Here is an 18383-nt window from a genome sequence, read left to right on the forward strand (position 1 = left end):
GGAAGGATCAGAATCCCTAAAGACTTTGCAGAATAACCACAGCAAAACCAGTGCTGGCTGCCTGCTGGACGACTGGCACATGAAGAAGAAATAAACTTCTGTTTCAAATAAGTCACTAGCATTTGGAGTTTATTGTCCCTTGTAGCCAAATCCAATCGAAACTAGTATACACATGCAGCCAAATTGGTCTCTTGATCACCCTCCCGCTCCCAGTTTTCCCTCGTCTGCTCTGTCAAATCTGATCTGAGGACTGGGAAGAGAGGATGTATAACCACACAGACGGCATTTGAGGCAGGGAAGAAGTGGAAGAGGATTCCCAAAGGGACATTTTACAAGAAACTAACTTGGCACCAAGAGTCTCCTTCCTCTGTCCAGTGTTTGGTGCCAACATCCCAGCAGGTCGACATCCTGGCAAACGCTGCCATGCCTTTGGGGACTATGCGGCTTCGAGTTTACTTTAGAAACACTATGTCACCTGGCATGTTCACAAAGGTATTGTGACTGTGGCGAATTCCTGTTGCCACTGGTCCCTAGTTTTGTGCTGGAGGTGGCTCATGCTGGCTCTTCAATACAGTCATTATTAAAAATGGAAATATATCAACTTGAGTTCAATAAATTATATCAAAAACAAAGGCAATAAATACTCAGAACTCATCACTTCCTAATTTCATTTTCCATCCCGAGCATGATCTATGTTCTTGAAGTTATCTTGTTTCTTGTATGAATATGATGGGAATACTGTGTCATGCTGGGCAGTTCACATCTTTTCCTAACTCTGCTTTCAGCGACGTAATGATGATGGTTTGAAATTGACCATGATGGGAACAGGTATTGACTGAGGTTCTCTTTTTTTTTTGTTTTTTTGTATTTGATGTTTCTTTTTTTTTTTTTTTTTTGACTGGGGTTCTTTCCTCCTAGATAATGTGGGGCCAGAGAGGAATAAAAGCCCCTATCCCTTTGGAGTTTCCAGTCTTACTGAAGTATCACAAACATGAAATAAAATAGTATGTATGAAGGAGAACTAGAACTGAACTCAGCTAGGAGACAGGAGAGCCAGAATCAGTTCTCAGCTCTGAAACCAGTGGTGGGACTGTGGGCAAGTCTCTTGGTCTCTTATCGCAGCATTTTTCATCTGGAAAATCCCACTGGACTCCAAACTCCACCAGGGGAGGAGCTGCGTTTACTCCATTTGCTGCTACATCCCAGCCCTCCAGCATAATTCCAGACATGTAAGAGGCAATGAAGCAATGCTTGTCAAGTGAATGAATGAATGGGAAAGCACCATCTCCACCAACCCTTCCAGCTCTGAGAATGCGGAGGTCCATGACCCAAACTAAGGTTAAGAGAAGTGGCACAAGACTGAGAGCCACAGATGGTCAACACGGGCCAGTTTCCTCAGATGCCTACAAGGAAGGGGCCATGCTGGACTCTGGGCAAAGGTGGGCAAGCCAAGAATTTGGGCAAGCCAGGAAGTCTGACTGAGACCACAGTGATCATTCCTCAAAGCCCTGGTGAGAATCGTGAGTGGACATTCCTTTTGGTTCTTCTCTGCTGTCTGGTACCTGACTTCATGCTTTGGTTCAATACTGCCTTGAATCCCAACTGAAGAGTTTGTTAAAATCTCAGCAAAAAACAAAACAAAAAAAAACCATTGAACCACCCCCCTGCCCACTACCACTTCCAGCTCACTGTGGAGCTCATTCTCACACCCCTCCCAAGATCTCTTGCTGATAGTCTCGGAAATATTTACAGCAATCGCCTGAGTACATTTCTTTTCTTTCCTTGGCTAAACTATAATTTTGCATTTTAAAAAAGTTACAAATGGAATGCAAACGTGCCCGTTAACTTTTCCATATTCTTACCACTCTGAGTCTGATTTTAAAGGGGAAAATGTTGCATTTGTGAGAATACTCAAATTTAATGTAAATTTATCAAGATAAGGCAAGTTCTCTCATTTATCAGCAGTGCAGAAACGCAATAGCCAATGAATCTATCCCGACTATGATATTCTACCTGTTGACATCACCCTCCCACCCACCCAGTCCCAACACACATACAGTTCCCCCTTCAGAGATGATGAAAAAGCAAGACCATTACCACTTTGTAGTTATTTCACATTCTAAATTGCTATTGGAGCGAGTTCAAAGGTGTTAGGTCAGAATTTTGAATAAGATTGTTATTATTTATTCTTAAGGTTTTTTTAAGTCTGAATTGATTGAAAGAACTAGTTTTTTCCATGTGGAAAGATGAAAACAAAGATTTATTATTATAGTCTCACAAATGATGATGGGTGTGCAGTGAGTGAAGATAGATTTGTTCCCAGAATCCTGACATGCCAGAACTAAGGGCACACAGTCAGAATTAAAGAAGATGCCTGTTTACAAATCTATTTAGAATTATCCCAAGTGCAGAAGAAGATATTGGCCATCCCACAGTCCCACATGTTGCTGGGGTCAGGGTAGGAAATCAGCTTCTTTGAGCCTCAGTTTCCTCAAATGTAAAAGGGAGACAATGATATCTATATGAAAGGATCGCCAGGACTAAATCAGAGAACCAGCCCAGGTCAGCGCCTTGAACTTGTGTGCGCTCCCAAATGTTAGCTCCACTCCCCCTTGCTCCCTCCCCCATCTGACTTGCCTCCATTTCCAGCCAGTCACTTGGACAAGTATTATCAATACAGACCTTACTACTCCCAAGAAGTCGCTCAGGTAAAGACACTGCATAGCTGGGGTGGAGAGGGGGAGTTTAGCCCTATGTGTAAATGGTAGATACAGTTTTAGAGTTTCCACGAATTCAGGCTTTGGGTGGTTCCCCATTCTCGAGGATGCAGCTAGAAGGACAAACATGCCCTCAGCCAGTGTCAGACACAAGGAAGGGGTGTCCATGTGTGACCCTGTTGGGCTCCTTTGAGCTTCTGAAAAGCCTCTTGGCCCTCTGTCCCTCATTACTACAAACTGCCCAGGGCCTTACCAGTTGCCTGAATAGCTTATATACTCAATTAATTTGAGTTAAAATGTTAATGTGTGGTAATGGCTTTTAATTTGCCACCACTCCCTCATTTTAACCCAAACATTCAATGACTTAGTCTACAGAAGTGATGGCTGTGGGACCTTCTGGCTTCTTGGAAAATCCAAGGCAGGAAAAGAGACTTGCTTAAACAGAGAGGTAAGCAGGAGGGGAGGGGTCAGGGTGGCCAAGCCAAGCCTGTGCCCATGTGGCAGTTCACATGACCAGTCTGACATTCTCCACCAATCTCATCAGTCTTCCTCTTTCCAGATTCCAGGAACAAACTCATTTGCAGAGGCAGCAACAGGTGGTGGATGTACAGGATCACTTGTTAAAGGAGCTGGCCCAACAAGACCCAAACCTAAGTGATCATAGATAGCAGGTATTCTATAGTCAAAGATCACAAGGGTCCCCCATCACCCTCCAAGAAAAATCCCACTTCAGTGACTCTCATTGCAAGAACAGCGTCTACGTGAGGCAGCTAGCTCTACTTCCGAGCAGGTATACTTGAGAGATATTGCTCTGTGGGTCTGATTACAGGGATTTCTCTATATGGAATCGAACCATTCAGCAAAAGTTTCCACAGTTTCCTGTCCACTCATATGACTCTTCTCTGGTGGGTGCAAAGGAGGAAGACTGAGCCTGGGATGAGAACATGGGTCATCTAACAGGAAACGGAAATAGATTCTGCTGTAATCGTGGGTCACCTAACAGGAAATGGAAATAGACTCTGTTGTAATCGTGCTTGCAGCAATGAGGTTGACCTGACCTGGTGAATTTAGTATCACGGCAACACTTCCAAGATGTTCTGCATGGTAAGAGTGTAGTAGGTAGAGAAGTAGAGAAGCAGAGACCAGAGGAGAGAAAGCTCAGTTTCTTCTTGCTCTTTTGGGGCATCTTATTAATCAATTATAAGTGAGCCAGGAGACCTTAGCTCTACTGCAGCTCAAATCCTCTATCATAATTAGACACTTGAATGTCTGTCTTCCTTTTCAACAGTGAGCCACTAGAGGGCAGGAAACCCGAGGTGGCTCTCTCCACTCGGTGTCTCTAGCCCCTAGCACAGAGTCTGGTACAAGGTAGGTTAAATATTGCTGCACGTTGGAGTGAATGGAGGAGCGATTCAAATATAGAGCAGCATACCAGGCGCGTCCTGTACTTTCCTCTCCCTATTCAGGTATCCCAACCATTTCCTTCAGAAAAACAAGGCAAAATGATGACAAAAACCACTCCACACCTCCTAAACCACCCTTCAAGCAAGACAAAGGGAAAGATCTTGGCATTTGGAAAGCTTGAAATAAGGATGGTTAGACCCCGTGCCAGCCACACTGATGGGAAACCCTCCTTTGACGTCTCATCCCTGCCTCTAACAGACAGGGAGAGTGACGTCCAACATTGTTCTCAACATCAGAAAAACCTCACCCCAAGAAAAATACACGGTATTTTCGAAGTGCTTACTGTAAAAGGAGCAGGGGTGCACTGACTTTGCCAAGGGATGGGAAGGAAATGAAGCGCTGAGGTGGGAATTAGTACACCCTTCCTCTGGGGAAAAGACATCTGCTCCTGGCACTCCTCAAAGGAGGTGATGCAGAGCTCTCCCTTGATGCTGTGCTGCTTCCCTAATCTGCTCTTCAGGCTGGGTGATGGGAGCCCCTCCTGCAGGGGAGAGCCTGCCCTGGCTCCCAGGGTCAACAAGCGCAGCCCCCGGCTTGGAAGCCTCCCTCCTGCCCCTCCTTACACACGAAGAGGCAGAAGGGCTCTGGGCACAAGCGGTGCTTTGGTAGGAAATCAGAAGGCCCTCTTACATCCCCGGGGGCGCCATGAAGGGACTTGGCTGCTGCCAGCCCCTCGCCAAACTCCTCTGAGTGGTCCAGGGGACAAGGCCAACCCGCCCCTCCCTTTCACTGGGGTGTGGTTTCCAGCATTTAGGACATTCCATGTAGCTTCTCCAACAGGACTCCTCCTCCCCACACTCAAACCCCAAGGACGCTTTCATAAACCAGATGATCATTTCTGGAAAGTTACATTTCTTAATTTCAGGAATTGTTCCAATTAGTGCAAAGAAAATAAAAGGTAATTATCTAATTCCAGTAAAACTTAATGGGGCCCTTCCCACCCCTGGCTAATGGTTGGTGTGAAATGTAATTTGACTTAAACTGTCTAAGGCTGTGAAAGTGTAAAATATTCAGGAAGGGTGGGAGACATTACCCCTTGTGGGAGCCATATTTTTCTAGAAGGCATTTTGATCAAGACAGGACTCCCGCGGTTATTGATTTTGGGGTCATTGAGAGTCCAAGAACTGGGGAGATGAAGGCCACCGGGCGTCAGCACCGCGAGGGCGGAGGGAAGGCGGGCGCTGAGTCTCCCACTGGGGTTCTAGCCCAGGGTTCCAGCCAGGATTGCGTGACCTGGGGGCAGCTCGGAGAGCTCTCCGGACCTAGCATCGGGTCTATAAATGGAGACCAAGATAAGCACCTGGAGGGAGTGGTTTCTCGAGCTGAGCGCCTCGCCCACAAACTGTAGTCAGCATCTTCACCGAAGTTGGCCTGTCTTGGATATTTCTTCTCTCCTCCCCTTCCCCCACCTCCCCTCCTAATTCATCAACTGCTGAAACATCTGCCTGGCTGAAACCGCCTTCTCGCCGCGCGCTGGGGGCTGTCCCCAGGTGTTGGTCTTTGTGTCGAGAAAACTTTGCGAGGAGGCGAGGGGGCTGGACAAAGAGCGGGCGAGGGAGGGCGTTTGCCAGCCTGAGGGGTGCGCCGGACGGTGGGCGCACTTCCCTGGGCTCAGCTCGGTACCCGGTCGCTCGCGGTGGCCAGAGCCCAGCCTCTCTAGGCCAGGAGTGGCAGTCTCCGTCTGCATCCCCGCGCCCTCGGGAGCTGAATAAAGCCAGGCGGGAGAAGCAAAGGCTAGCGCCTGGACGCTGGAGTTGGTGGGAGGAGGCGAGCAGAGGCGCGGAGCAAAGCTGTCAAACTGCGCGCGGAGCCGGGCGCGGGGCGGGGGAAGGGAGAGGAGGGAGGGAGGGGCCGGCGGGAGCCGAGAGGGAGCGAGCGGGCTCGCCGCGCCTGAGCAACCCCTGCCTGTCGCTGCCGCTGCCGCTGCCGCTGCCGCCGCCGGCCGGACTCGCCCTGAGCGCAGGGTGTCTGACCAGCTGCGCGCGGCGCGCGGAGGCTCCGGCGTCCTCCGCTGCGCCCTCCAGCCCCTGCTCCTCGCGCCGGCCCGCGTGGGTCCCGGCGGGCGCGAACCCACCATGCAGCTGCAGTTCCGGAGCTGGATGCTGGCCGCGCTCACGCTGCTCGTGGTCTTCCTCATCTTCGCAGACATCTCAGAGATCGAAGAAGAAATCGGGTAAATAGCTGCGCCCAGGCCCGTGCCACGAGCCCTGGCGGGATCTCTCCCTCCTTCTGTACTCTCCACCCTCCGACCCCCTTTGTGTGCGCCGCGCCCCCCTGTAGCTCCGCTGGAGAGATGGGGACGGTTTGGCAGAAGGTGGCGGTGACAGGGGCCCGGGACGGTTTGGGGAGAGGAGGGTGGGGGCGCGGCTGCCGTGGGGTGTCCCCGGGCGGGGTTCACGGGAAGCCCCCAGCTGGCCCGCGTCGGGAAGCGGACTCGCCCACCCTGCCCCCCTGCCTGGCGTGTCCAAGCGCAGTGTCGCCGGGGTCGAGGGAGGGCGCCGGGGAGTGTCTCGGGCGGGCGGAGGGGCCGAGAGTGGAGGGAGGCAGGAGTTTCTTTGTCTCCGACACGGCCGCTTTCTCGCCTTGGCAAAGTGGGCAGGGGGCGCGCAGGGATCTCTGAGCTGGGGGAGGGGTTCCCCGGGCCGGAGCGGAGGGCGGGGTTCTGCATGGGCTACTGGGAAGCGGAATGTCCCCTGCACACAGGCACAGGCGCCTCCCGCCGGCCCGGGAGCCCGGCGTAGGAGCTGGCACCACTAAGAAGGGCTCGCATAGCTGGACTGAGACCCCCGCCCTCGCCTGGCTTTGGACGTTCCGCCAAGCCACGGCGACCCCGGCGACCCTGGGTTCCTGAGCGCTCGCAGCGCGGAGACGGAGACATTTCGTTAAAGTCTGTACCGCCGCCCGGTGGGCTTCTGGGCCCTCAGGCGGGCGATCTGGCCCGTTTTTCTACCGACCTCGCCAGAGGTAGGGCGGGACCGCGAGCCAGGATCCTCCCGGCTCCGGACTTCCTGGAGCGCGCACTTGAGGCGCGGGACGCACCCGCGGTGTGTCCCAGAGGCTGAGACTCGCGCCCCGCCCCGCAGCCTTCGGCTCGCCGGGCCGGGCCTCTCTCCAGAACCTCCAAAGGGCGGTAGACGACAGGTGGGGAGGCAGCCGGGGTTCTGAGGAGGCCCGAGGAGAGCTTCCTGGCCCTGGGCAAGGGGAAGTGAGGTCTCAGAGAGGGCAGAAGGTCTTTCCTCTGTGGGATTTGTGCCCTGCCAGGCGCTCTTCTCGAGTCCCGCGCCGCGTGCGCCCCTCCTTTGTCCCATTTGTTACTTCATTTGTTATCTGTGCTAGTTGAGGGTCCGCCACGCTGTCAGTCCCTCAAATGGGAGATGCCAGTCCTGGGCCCAGGCAGGATGCCGGGGGCCCCAAGGACAAAAACTTGGGACAAGTGCGGCTTCCTGCTCTCATTTTCTCCCCGCCCCTGCCCATCTCCCCGGAATTCCTTCCGTGAACTCCACTGGGCTTCCAGAACCCTCTCCCTGCCTCTTTCTCCTGTCATTCTCGGTTTCCCCAAGAGCCCGAAAACTTTCACAAATGCTGTGTAGTTAATACACAACGTGCCACCAACTCCCACGCAGAGATAAACATGCTACTGTTCATAGCTGTTCGTCTCAGAAACGTGGATCGGAAAGGAAATCGGGCAAGTCATGTCTTGGGGTAATTAATGGAAGATGCGGTGAGAAGGGCCTTCCTCTGGGGCCTTCGGCTTCTTGTTCCGGATGTGGGCACTGCCTGGCTCACATCACTTGCTGACCTTTTCCCATGTGAGAGGGAAGGCCCGGCGCTGCCCATTGTTCTGCTATAAAAACATAAATGCTGTGCTCATCCAGGCACCCCTAGGTCAGCCATTCACTGAATTCTTACCAAATACCTTCCACATGCTGGGAACTTTTAATTTTTAAAATGCAATCAGGAGATCACTTTGCACAGAATGTTGCACTTTCTTGCCAAATGCACGGTGGAGCCCACGCTCCCCACATCAGGTTGTTCCCACGGACGCACACACCCCTGGGACTTGTTTCACTTGAGTGCTCCCTGCTTCTTTTTATCCTGCCTCTGCTGGGCCAATCCTAGGAAAAAACAGTCAAACAAGTCTGATGTGTCACCTCCTGTGGCATCTTCCTTCCCTCTCTTGCCTCTCGTCCCAGGCTGACCACTGGCTTGACCAGTCCTGACCAGGCCTGAGACACCCTGTCTCCGAGACTGATGTAGCTGCCTTAGATCAACACTGCATATGCCTTTCGACTGGGACAGGCACTCTAGCCCCACCCACGGTCAGCCCCACACATGTTTAATCCAGAGGAATGGAGGCATATTTTGGGATTCACCATGGCTGGAGGAGGAGACACACGGGCAGAGCATGGGAATCCCAACAGCACCTTCTGTCTGCTTACAAGTGAGGGTGGGTTTTTTTTTTTTTTTTGGTCTTTTCTTTTCTTTTTTTTCTTTTTCTTTTTTTTGGGACAGAGTCTCACTCTGTCGCCCAGGCTGGAGTGCAGTGGCACAATCTTTGCTCACTGCAACCTCCACCTCCCAGGTTCAAGCAATTCTCCTGTTTCAGCCTCCCAAGTAGCTGGGATTACAGGCATGTGCCACCACACCAGGCTAATTTTTGTATTTTTATTAGAGACGGGGTTTCACCATGTTGGCCAGGCTGGTCTCCATCACCTCAGGGGATCTGCCCACCTCAGCCTCCCAAAGTGCTGGGATTACAGGCGTGAGCCACCCCTCCCGGATCAAGTGAGGTTTTAACACTAAATTCATTCTTGGAATTACCCCAACTTTGAGCAGCTGGGCTCAGTGCCCAATAAGAGCCTTGGCACAGTGGCCAGTGAGGGGTGTCAAGAGGGCTCCGCCTTCCTCACCATATGCCTTCCTGGAGACCTCGAATCATACTCAGGCACACGAGGCTGCTGCACCAGCCCTGCCCCTCCATCCCCAACTTGCTCCGGACCTGTGCTAGGGAGGATTACAGATGATTTGCCCGTGTCGGCCCCTGGGAGAAAGCGATGGCTCTGTAAAAGGATGGCTGTTTCTGGAAAGTAATGAACAGTGGGACCCTGTGATCTGTTAGAAGGAAGGAAAGATGGAACCTCTTTTGGGGGTAACTTTTTCAAGGATTAAGGAATTTTAAAAAGTGAAAGAAAGTGAATTACATGTGTATTATCTGGAGGAATAAAACTGAGATTTACTTTTCCGAAGCTCTTGATTCTCATTTTTATAAAATGAGGCTTTTAATGTGGTGGTCTCAGAGGTCCTGTCCTGCCTGAAAAAAATTATACACCATGAATTGAGGGGCAGGGCTTTCTTTGAGGGGAGTTTTCTGAGACACACATCTCTTTTCCTTAGTGATTATTTTCAAAAGTTCCATTTCTGACTCTCTTGCTCTCATTCAGCTGGAGCTGAATAAGAAAACAAAATGTAGAAAGATAAGCTCTCTGCAAAGCACCTAGAGAGTGCTGCCTGGTAGCCAAGGAGTGAATTCAAATTCTAAGTCAGAAATTGGGTGGGGCTTTGGTAAAACAGCCCCTGATCAATTCATGCAGACTCCCATGTTTTAGATCCAATTTGACCAAGTTGTAAGCTAAAATCTTCTGACTGTTTCTTGGCCTTTAATCTTGAGTGTAACTTCCACTAGGGGATTGTGAGGCGTAGCCATCTAGCCCATCATGGTGTCCATGGAACTGGGCACACAAGGCATTCAATAAGTATCTGTTGGATAAATATTTTCCTGAGTCTGGCATAATGATGGGCACACACAGCATCCTTGGGCAAAGTTGCAACTAAGAGCTGGCTGGGAAAGGTGGCTCACGCCTGTAATCCCAACACTTTGGGAGGCTCAGGCAGGTAGATCACGTGAGGTCAGGAGTTCGAGACCACACTGGCCAACATGGTAAAACTCCATCTCTACTAAAAATAAAAAAATTAGCCAGGTGTGGTGGTGGGTGCCTGTAATCCCAGCTACTCGGGAGGCTGAGGCAGGAGAATGGCTGGAAACCTGGGAGGAAGGAGTTGCAGTGAGCCAAGATCACGCCACTGCACTCCAGCCTGGGCAACAGAGCAAGACTCTCTCTCAAAAAAAAAAAAAAGGAAGGAAGGAAGGAACTCACTGAGCCTTGGGACAGGAAGAGAGCATAGGGCTCTCCCTGTAGAAACCTTTCCTTTTTATCAATTAGGGTAAATTTGACACTGAGAAGTAACATCACTAATCTGAGATCACAGCCTGGCTGGTTAAGGGCAGGGCAGGCTTGCACAGGTCTCCTCTTTTGTAACCCAGTGCCCTAATCCTCATATTAGTTCCCCTACCCATAAAGGAATTACAGAAATCTTGTTAAAGAGAAGTTGAGTGACTAGTAATGATAACAATCGCAATTATGACAACGGTGAAGATGACGATCATGGTTAGCATTTACTGAGTGCTTCCTAAGAGCCAAGAGCTATTCCAAGTGCTTTATAGATGTTAACACATTCCAGCCTCATGGCAATCCAGTGATCACCTGCCAGTGGCACTGTTTGTAGAGCTCTGTGAGCCAGATGCTAGGCTAACTGCTTTGAAACACATTTGTTGGATCCTCACCAGAACCCTCTAAGGTAGGTACCATTTCTATCCCCATTTATTGATGAAGAAACCGAGGCCTGGAGAGGTTGTATACCCTGCTGATAAACTTGTCATAAAGCAGCTCTGTGGAAGGCTGAAACCCATGCACGCTCTTGACCATCATGCTAGACTGCCCTGTCCTCTGAGTTATTTTTTTTACCCTGAGCTAATGTTAGGGAATATATCTGAAGACTAACTCATCCCTGGTGGTTCTTCTAAAGGCCCAGAGTTTTCCTGAGAGCCTGCTCTGGCCTTAGTAGTTTCTCCATCAGTCATTTAGAAAGAGAGAAGGTGAATGAGGAGGACCAGAGGAGGACTCTGAGCACATCTCCCCAAAATGTCCCTCTAGTCCAGCTAAGTTCAGTGCCATGCTGGAGGACAGAATGGCATTAACCCCAGCCTGTTACACAAGGTCACCTGCCATGGGTATGAGCATTCCAGATTCTCAGGTGGAGTCTGGGACTAAAGTGACAGGAGGAGGGAAAGCTCTTATTGCATTGCAAACCTGATTCTGATGTCAATCGAAAGGGCCTGCCTCGATACTACATGCTGTATATTTGGGCATCTAAGTGTCTGGAGCAGGGGAGATAGTAAAGATATTTAACAACTGTTCCCTCCCCAGCACCAACCTGTTAGAATGGACCTCTGACCCATCAGAACTGATGCTGTCCGGTACACCACGGCCAGGGGTCCTAGGGCACCCCAGCCAAACACCAGACCCTGTCTGGGAAAACACTAGACAAGGAGAGGCTAGCTCTGATCATCAGCCATGACGAGATCTGGGAGCAGGCAGCAACTACTGCCAACAGCCGAGAGTGAGGTGAGGTGCATCGTTTAGTGGATGAGTGCACGTGGATGGGAAAGAAAATGACCTTGAGCAGTTGCAGTCCAGGCACTCTGTAAGAAGTACACAAGTTTTCTCAAGACGATGCAATTTGTTTTAAAAGCCCGTTCTTCTCCCTAGTCCTGGTGTACTTCACTGAAGTATAAGCATGATTGGAAGATAAAATAGGAGAGAAAGAAGATCTGGTTTTAACTCACTTGCTCCAAGTCCTCGTTGCCAACTGTTCCAAACATCACATTTAAATTGGAAATAGATACCATCTTAGAAACCAATTCACCACTCAGGGCCTCTTGCCCCCTGTAAGGCAGGGTTGCTAGGTCTGAAACATGTTTTAGGTTTTACAAATTGGAAATGTTGTACATTGCAAATTATAAATACTTCTTCGAGAGAGGGGATTCTAGAAAGGCTCCCGTTGCTTTTAGCAGGGCATACAAAGCAATGCATCATCTGGCCTTTGCTTCTCTCTGTAGCCGGCCTGGGCTCCAGCCATTTTGTATTGCTTACAGGTTCCCCAAAATGTCCTAGGATTTCATACCTCCGTGCCTTTGCACATCCCGCTCCTGCTCTGTGGAATGCCCTCCTTGCACACACACCGTCCTTCCTGCTGTTGCCCCGCTCCTCCCAGGCCCTTCCTTTCTCTCATTGCTCTGTCTTCTCCTTCCAGGCTAAGATCTGCTATCTCCTAGACCCCGTCCCCTTCCGAGACATCTGCATTGGTTGCCCCTCCTGTGTGCACCCTAGCACCCCATCATGCAGCACCCCATGGAGATGCATTTCACAATTATATTTATCCTTTATCCCCAGCCCCTGGTGATACGTATATGGTTTAGTAAATGAAGCCCATAAAATACTTTTTGAATGAACAAACTCTGACCGAGGATATGGCAAAAATAAGCATTCAGCCTCTCTGCTCCCAAAAGTACATACTATTCTAACAACAATTAAACACCCTATGCTTGATCTGGAAGCTCCCTGCTTTTCCTATGTACCCAGCATGGAGGGTGCATCCCAGTGAAGAGCACGGTCTGGCTATGACGTTATTCACCATTGTAGAATGTTTGGGGCCAATGGAAATAAAAGCCGCTTTCTAATTTGTAAAAGCAGAGGACCCAGTGGTGTTTGCCCCCTGCCAGTTTAGATAAAAACCAAAGATCCGCGGTGGCTCAAGCCTGTAATCCCAGCACTTCGGGAGGCCGAGGCGGGCGGATCACGAGGTCAGGAGATCGAGACCATCCTGGCTAACACGGTGAAACCCCGTCTCTACTAAAAATACAAAAAATTAGCCGGGCGTGTTGGCGGGCGCCTGTAGTCCCAGCTACTCGGGAGGCTGAGGCAGGAGAATGGTGTGAACCCAGGAAGCGGAGCCTGCAGTGAGCCGAGATCGTGCCACCGCACTCCAGCCTGGGGGACAGAGCAAGACTCCGTCTCAAAAAAAAAGAAAAAAAAAAAAAAAAAAAAAAAACCAAAGATCTAGAGCCCAGATGCCAGAAAAGCCTCTGCCGGCTGTTGGTTCTCCAGAGCACTCTTTCCAGCCCCCCACTGCCCACGGTGCTGCTGAGGCCGCCCCCTCCTGCCTGGAAGGACAGCCGGCCCCGTCTACCTCAATCCCCTTCAGGGCTTCCATAGTGGCATTGAGAGCAGACCAGGAACGCAGGGCCAGCTGTTTCCTTGCAAGGGCTGGTCCCCAGGTAGGATGCTGGAAACTGAGTGTTAGAGTAAGAAATGTGAGGTCAGGTCGGGATGTGTCGTCTCAAAGATTTTCCTCAGGAAGCAACTTCTAGTGGTGTTTTTATTTGAAAACACTGGTCAAACCAGTGAATCCTGATGATGGGTCAAGACTTGGGGCAGCTGTGTGGACCCTAGATAAGGTCAGGAGCCTCATCTCTCTCAGCTGTCTCAAGCAGAAATGAGTTAAGAGACAGATGGGAGGACACAGTGAAAACGGCCTGGGGCGGGACAGGAACATGAAAGCCACCAGCTGGGTGAGTCAGGTGGCTGTCTCCTGCCAGGGTGTGGGGACAGGCTCATCTTCCAGAGAGGCACTTGTGGGGTGAGACACCGTCCCCTGTGACCGGCTGGCTGACTGCCCCTGGGCTTGCTTACCATCTCTCCAGAGCTGAGGCTGGTCCTTAAGCGTTGAGATCACTCGCTCTTCTGGGTGGCATCTGGGCTGGTTTTAAATTCTTCTCCGTCTCCTGCAATTTATCACCCGGCTAGGAAGCTGCCCGGTGTCCTGACGGGACCTGTGTGTCCCGTGTTTTCTCAGCTTTGGCTGTCACTGACTTCGCGACGATCGCAAGGAGGGAACGGCTCCAACTGGAGAGAGCAGTGGCCCCGACACGACATGTGTCTGTATTACACGTTGGCAGTCGAGGTTCCTCCTGACACTTTCAAGCACTTGGGAATCCCGATTCGCTCCCCTGGGAAATCCAGCATCCCGCCTTGCTGTGTGGGTGTGCCTTTGACTTCCCAAACTGCTCTGCAAGCAGGAAGCTCTCAGCTCTGTCCAAGGGTTTCCCAGCGCCTTTTTGTTATTATTGGAGGAATGCAGAGGGACTCAGCTCCGCTTCCTGGACCTTTTTTAAGGTTCAGGGAAACAATTCCTCCTCCTCCTCTTCCAGCTTCTTAGTTGATGGCCAAAGGATGAAAGGACCCCTAGGTCAGTGGTTCCCAAATGGTGAGCCACAGATAAGTGGTGAGCTGAAAAGAGCCAGAAAAAAAAAAAAAAAGTTCAATGTAGCCATGATTATTAATAGTTTCAAGTTGCCAGCTGCCATTGCCTGAAAAGAACTCTTCTATATTCTGAGATAATGTTCCTTTTTCCTTTGGGATACTAAGATGTCCTTTCTTTTATGAAAGGGAGTGATGGTAGCTATGAAATTCTCCCTTGGCCGAAGAGGGTGGTAACCTCATGAGTCCCCAACCCCAGTGTTTTGGAAATACTATGGGTCCTTGAAATCTGATAGTCTGGGGTCTGGATCCACAAGGTACTCTGAAAAGCTCACTTCAGGAAATAGCCTCACTCCTCACATATTTCCTTCCCCATGGAGGCTGATGGCCAGGAGAGAATAACAACAAAGTCATTTTTTGTCTGTGTCTACTGCGGTCCAAATGATTTTCTAAACACTTTAGCTATATTCACACCTATAATCCTCCCAATAGTCTGAGGAGGTCTATGTTATTATTATATCCCTTTTACAGATTAGTGAATTGAGGCCAGGAGCAGTTAAATAACACAGCTAGTAAGGTGCAGAGCTGGGATTCAAACCCAGGCTCCCGGGAACAAGGATAATTCTCCAAAAAACGATGTCTTAAATGACATCCAGTGGGGAAGAGATGCATGCTTGTATTTTCAAGGAATAAGCTTTGGAAACACAAAGGTCTGTGGGAGGGAGAACCCTGGGATGTAGCGATGCTGAAGGAACCTTAGGGGGCAGCATGTTGGAGCCCAGGCCATAATGGGACATGGCAGCCAAAAGATCAATACAATTTAGGGTTGCCAGCTCCAAAACAGCTTAATGCGGAATGAGGGCCAGGGGCACACCACTCCGCCTCTGCCTCCCCGCTTTTCCTCTCCTCTCACACCAGCTTCCCCCCAAGGAGTCTCATCAGAATGGCTCCGGAGCACGGTATTTGTTTGACCATCTCATTACCAGAGAGAGAGACACACACACACTGAGAGAGAAGAGAAAAACAGCACAAATGATTAAGTCCTGGCGGAGTTTTCTTCTATGGGAAGACAGAGGGGTTGGTGCTGTCAGCTTCCCCAGGTCAGTGGAGCCTGACAAGGAAGGGAAGGACGGAGGGAGGCAGTGAGGGAGGGAGGGAGCCCTTCGGGGAGGGGCCAGGCTTCATGCAAGGAGATAGCACATCCCAGGGAGCCCCCTTTCGTACGGTAACCGCATTCTGCTGAGAGCTCACATGTATCACCTCACTCAACCTTCCCAAGCACCCTGTTAGTCCATTTGCAGATGAGGAAATGGAAACTCATGGAGGTCTCGGGACTTGCTAAGGTCACACAGCTAGTAAACACGGAGCTGGGATTCCACCCAGGTTTGCCTCACTCCATGGTCCATCTGGTCTTAGCCACTTTTTTATACTGAGGTTACCTGGCTGCTCGCCCCCATGCCTCATGCCTCCTGCCCTGGGCCTCCTACACTTTATCCCATTTTCTGTACCAAGCAGAGAGTTTGCACAAAGATGCTGGAAACTTTTGAGACTATAGAATAGACTCACCAATGTCAGATAGCTTCGTGAACACAATGGCATCTGTCACCATTGGGCACAACACTTCAGCGGAGGCTGTGGAAGAGGCAGACATGCCTGGACTCTACCCAGGGAGGTGTGAGCACTTGTTATTGAGCTTCCCCAGTTCTAATTTTGAAAATTGGCTGCACGCAGAGGAGTGATACCCAGGGTTAATTCACGCCTTTTTGGTAAATGCCAGAGTAGCTTAAATAATGAAGGCGGGAGGCATAAGATGTCTGGAGAAAGTGAATTCATAAATTGATAGGGCAGGTGACTTTAGTTTGCTATTTTCCTGTAAGCAGTAAAGGCCCTCTTACTGCATCTCCTGAGGTTCCCGCAATTTGGGATTTGACTTTAGGTGAACTCAGGATGATGCCCAAATTGTACGCTAATCAAAACATTTAGTTCCCAGGAGAAGCAAAGAGGAGGGCAAGAGAGAAACTCCCCACGGTGTTCTGTCTTGGCCCGGGCAGGGAGCCTCTTAGGCCAGCTGGACACAAAGGCAGCAACATGCTGACAGACGGCATCCCAAAGAAAGACCCGTGATGGCCCAGCCTTGGTAGTAAAGCCAGTTAAGGCTCCACAGGCCCTTCCCCAACCTGCCAGAACTGCCCACCATAGCTCTAACCTCCAGCAGAATGCCAGAATGACTCACTTAGGTATTCATCATACATCTCTCCCTGCTGCCAACCTGGGGCCTTACCTTTATCTGTAAGGACTGACAAAGCTGGATTCATGGCATATGATTCAGGACATTGGGCCATACCTTTGGAGCAACTGAGAGCTACTCTTGGAAGATTAAGGCTCCAGTCTTCAGTGGAACACTTACTACCTGTGTGACTTCAGGCAAGTGACCTCACCTTTCTGAGTCTCAGTTTCCTAATCTGTATAATGGGGTTAATGATACCCAACTTACAGTGTTCTGAGGATTAAATAAAACACAAATGGTGGGAATGTAAAATGGTACAGCTGCTATGGAAAACAGTATGACGGTTCCTCAAAAAATGTAACATAGAATTACCATATGATCCAGCAATTCCACTTCTGGGTATGTATTCAAAAGAATTGAAAGCTGGGGCCAGGTGTGGTGGCTCACGCCTGTAATCTCAACACCTTGGGAGGCCAAGTCGGGTGGATCACCTGAGGTCAGGAGTTTGAGACCAGCCTGGCCAACGTGGTGAAACCCTGTCTTTACTAAAAATACAAAAAAAAAAAAAAACTGGGTATGGTGCTGCATGCCTGTAGTCCCAGCTACTCGGAGGCTGAGACAGGAGAATCGCTTGAACCCAGGAGGCGGAGGTTGCAGCGAGCCTAGATCACGCCACTGCACTCCAGCCTGGGTGACAGAGCAAGACTCCGTCTCAAAAAAAAAAAAATTGAAAACAGGGACTCGAACAGATAATTTATACACCCATGTTCATAGTAACCTTATTCACGGTAGCTAAAAGGTGGAAGCAACCCAGGTGTCCATCAGTGAGTGAATGGATAAACAAAATATGGCAGATGCTGGGCGTGGTGGCTCACCCCTGTAATCCCAGCTCTTAGGGAGGCAGGGGCAGGAGGATAGCTTGAGCCCAGGAGTTTGGACCTGCCTGGGCAATATAGCAAGACCCTGTTCTTAAAATTTTTTTTAAAAAGGTATATCCATACAATGGAATATTATTCAATCTTAAAAAGGAAGGAAATTCTGACACAAGCTATAAGATGGGTGAACTTTGAGAACATTACGCTAAGTGGAATAAGCCAGCGGCCAAAGGACAAATACTGTATGGTTCTACTTATATGAGGCATCTAGAGTGGTCAAATTGATCGAGACAGAAAGTAGAATGGCAGTTGCCAGGGTCTGGGGAAGGGGAAGGGGAATTTGTGTAATGGGTATAAAGTTTCAGTTTTGCAAGATGAAAAGAGTTCAGCAGACAGATGGTTATGATAGCTGCAGAATAATATGAATGTTTTAATGCCACCGAACCAAACACTTAAAAATAGTTAAGATGGTAAATTGTATGTTATGTGTGTTTTACCACAATTGAAACACACACACGCACAAGCAGCCAGAAGAGTGCCCGGCAGGTGCTCGGGACACACTGACTTATTTTAAGAGCACAGTTGTGATTTTCAACAAAGCAACATCAATGTGGGTATTATTTAATTTTAAAAATAATACAGTGCCAAAAAGCAGATACAGAGGAAATGGAGGGAGAAAAGGGGGGAGGTGTGGCTATAGACATAGAATTAGAAAAATACAAATCCCAAATACCCAACATCTGGGATTTAGGATTGTGGAAAGTGCAAGCATACTTTTGTGTGGCCACTCTGAATTCTTGTTGGCTGCCCTGCCCATCTAAGTTTAGTGGAGGGGCCCATAAGGTTTTGCCAAAGTCTAAGTTGCAAGGAGGGCCCAGAGTGATGGCGGAGAGAGGCCAAGACAGTCCAGAGCCCCCTCCCTCCCAGACCCAGCTTCCGGAAG

At 49.9% G+C, this 18383-nt stretch overlaps 1 protein-coding gene across 2 annotated transcripts in view; it reads left to right on the top strand.

Annotated features, from left to right (window-relative positions):
• Positions 1-6079: 6079 nt before the first annotated feature.
• Positions 6080-18383, top strand: part of ST8SIA2 (ST8 alpha-N-acetyl-neuraminide alpha-2,8-sialyltransferase 2) — a 75597-nt gene continuing 63293 nt past the window's right edge. Inside the window, exon 1 of one of the 2 annotated variants that reach the window (XM_003268525.3) lies at positions 6080-6354. In XM_003268525.3, the coding sequence (XP_003268573.1) occupies positions 6257-6354 (98 nt within the window). In that variant the 5' untranslated portion in view covers positions 6080-6256. The remainder of the gene's footprint in view (positions 6355-18383) is intronic. The other variant, XM_012507178.2, reaches the window with a different exon arrangement.

The sequence above is a fragment of the Nomascus leucogenys genome, chromosome 6 (assembly GCF_006542625.1).
Source record: "Nomascus leucogenys isolate Asia chromosome 6, Asia_NLE_v1, whole genome shotgun sequence".
NCBI classification, from domain to species: domain Eukaryota; kingdom Metazoa; phylum Chordata; class Mammalia; order Primates; family Hylobatidae; genus Nomascus; species Nomascus leucogenys.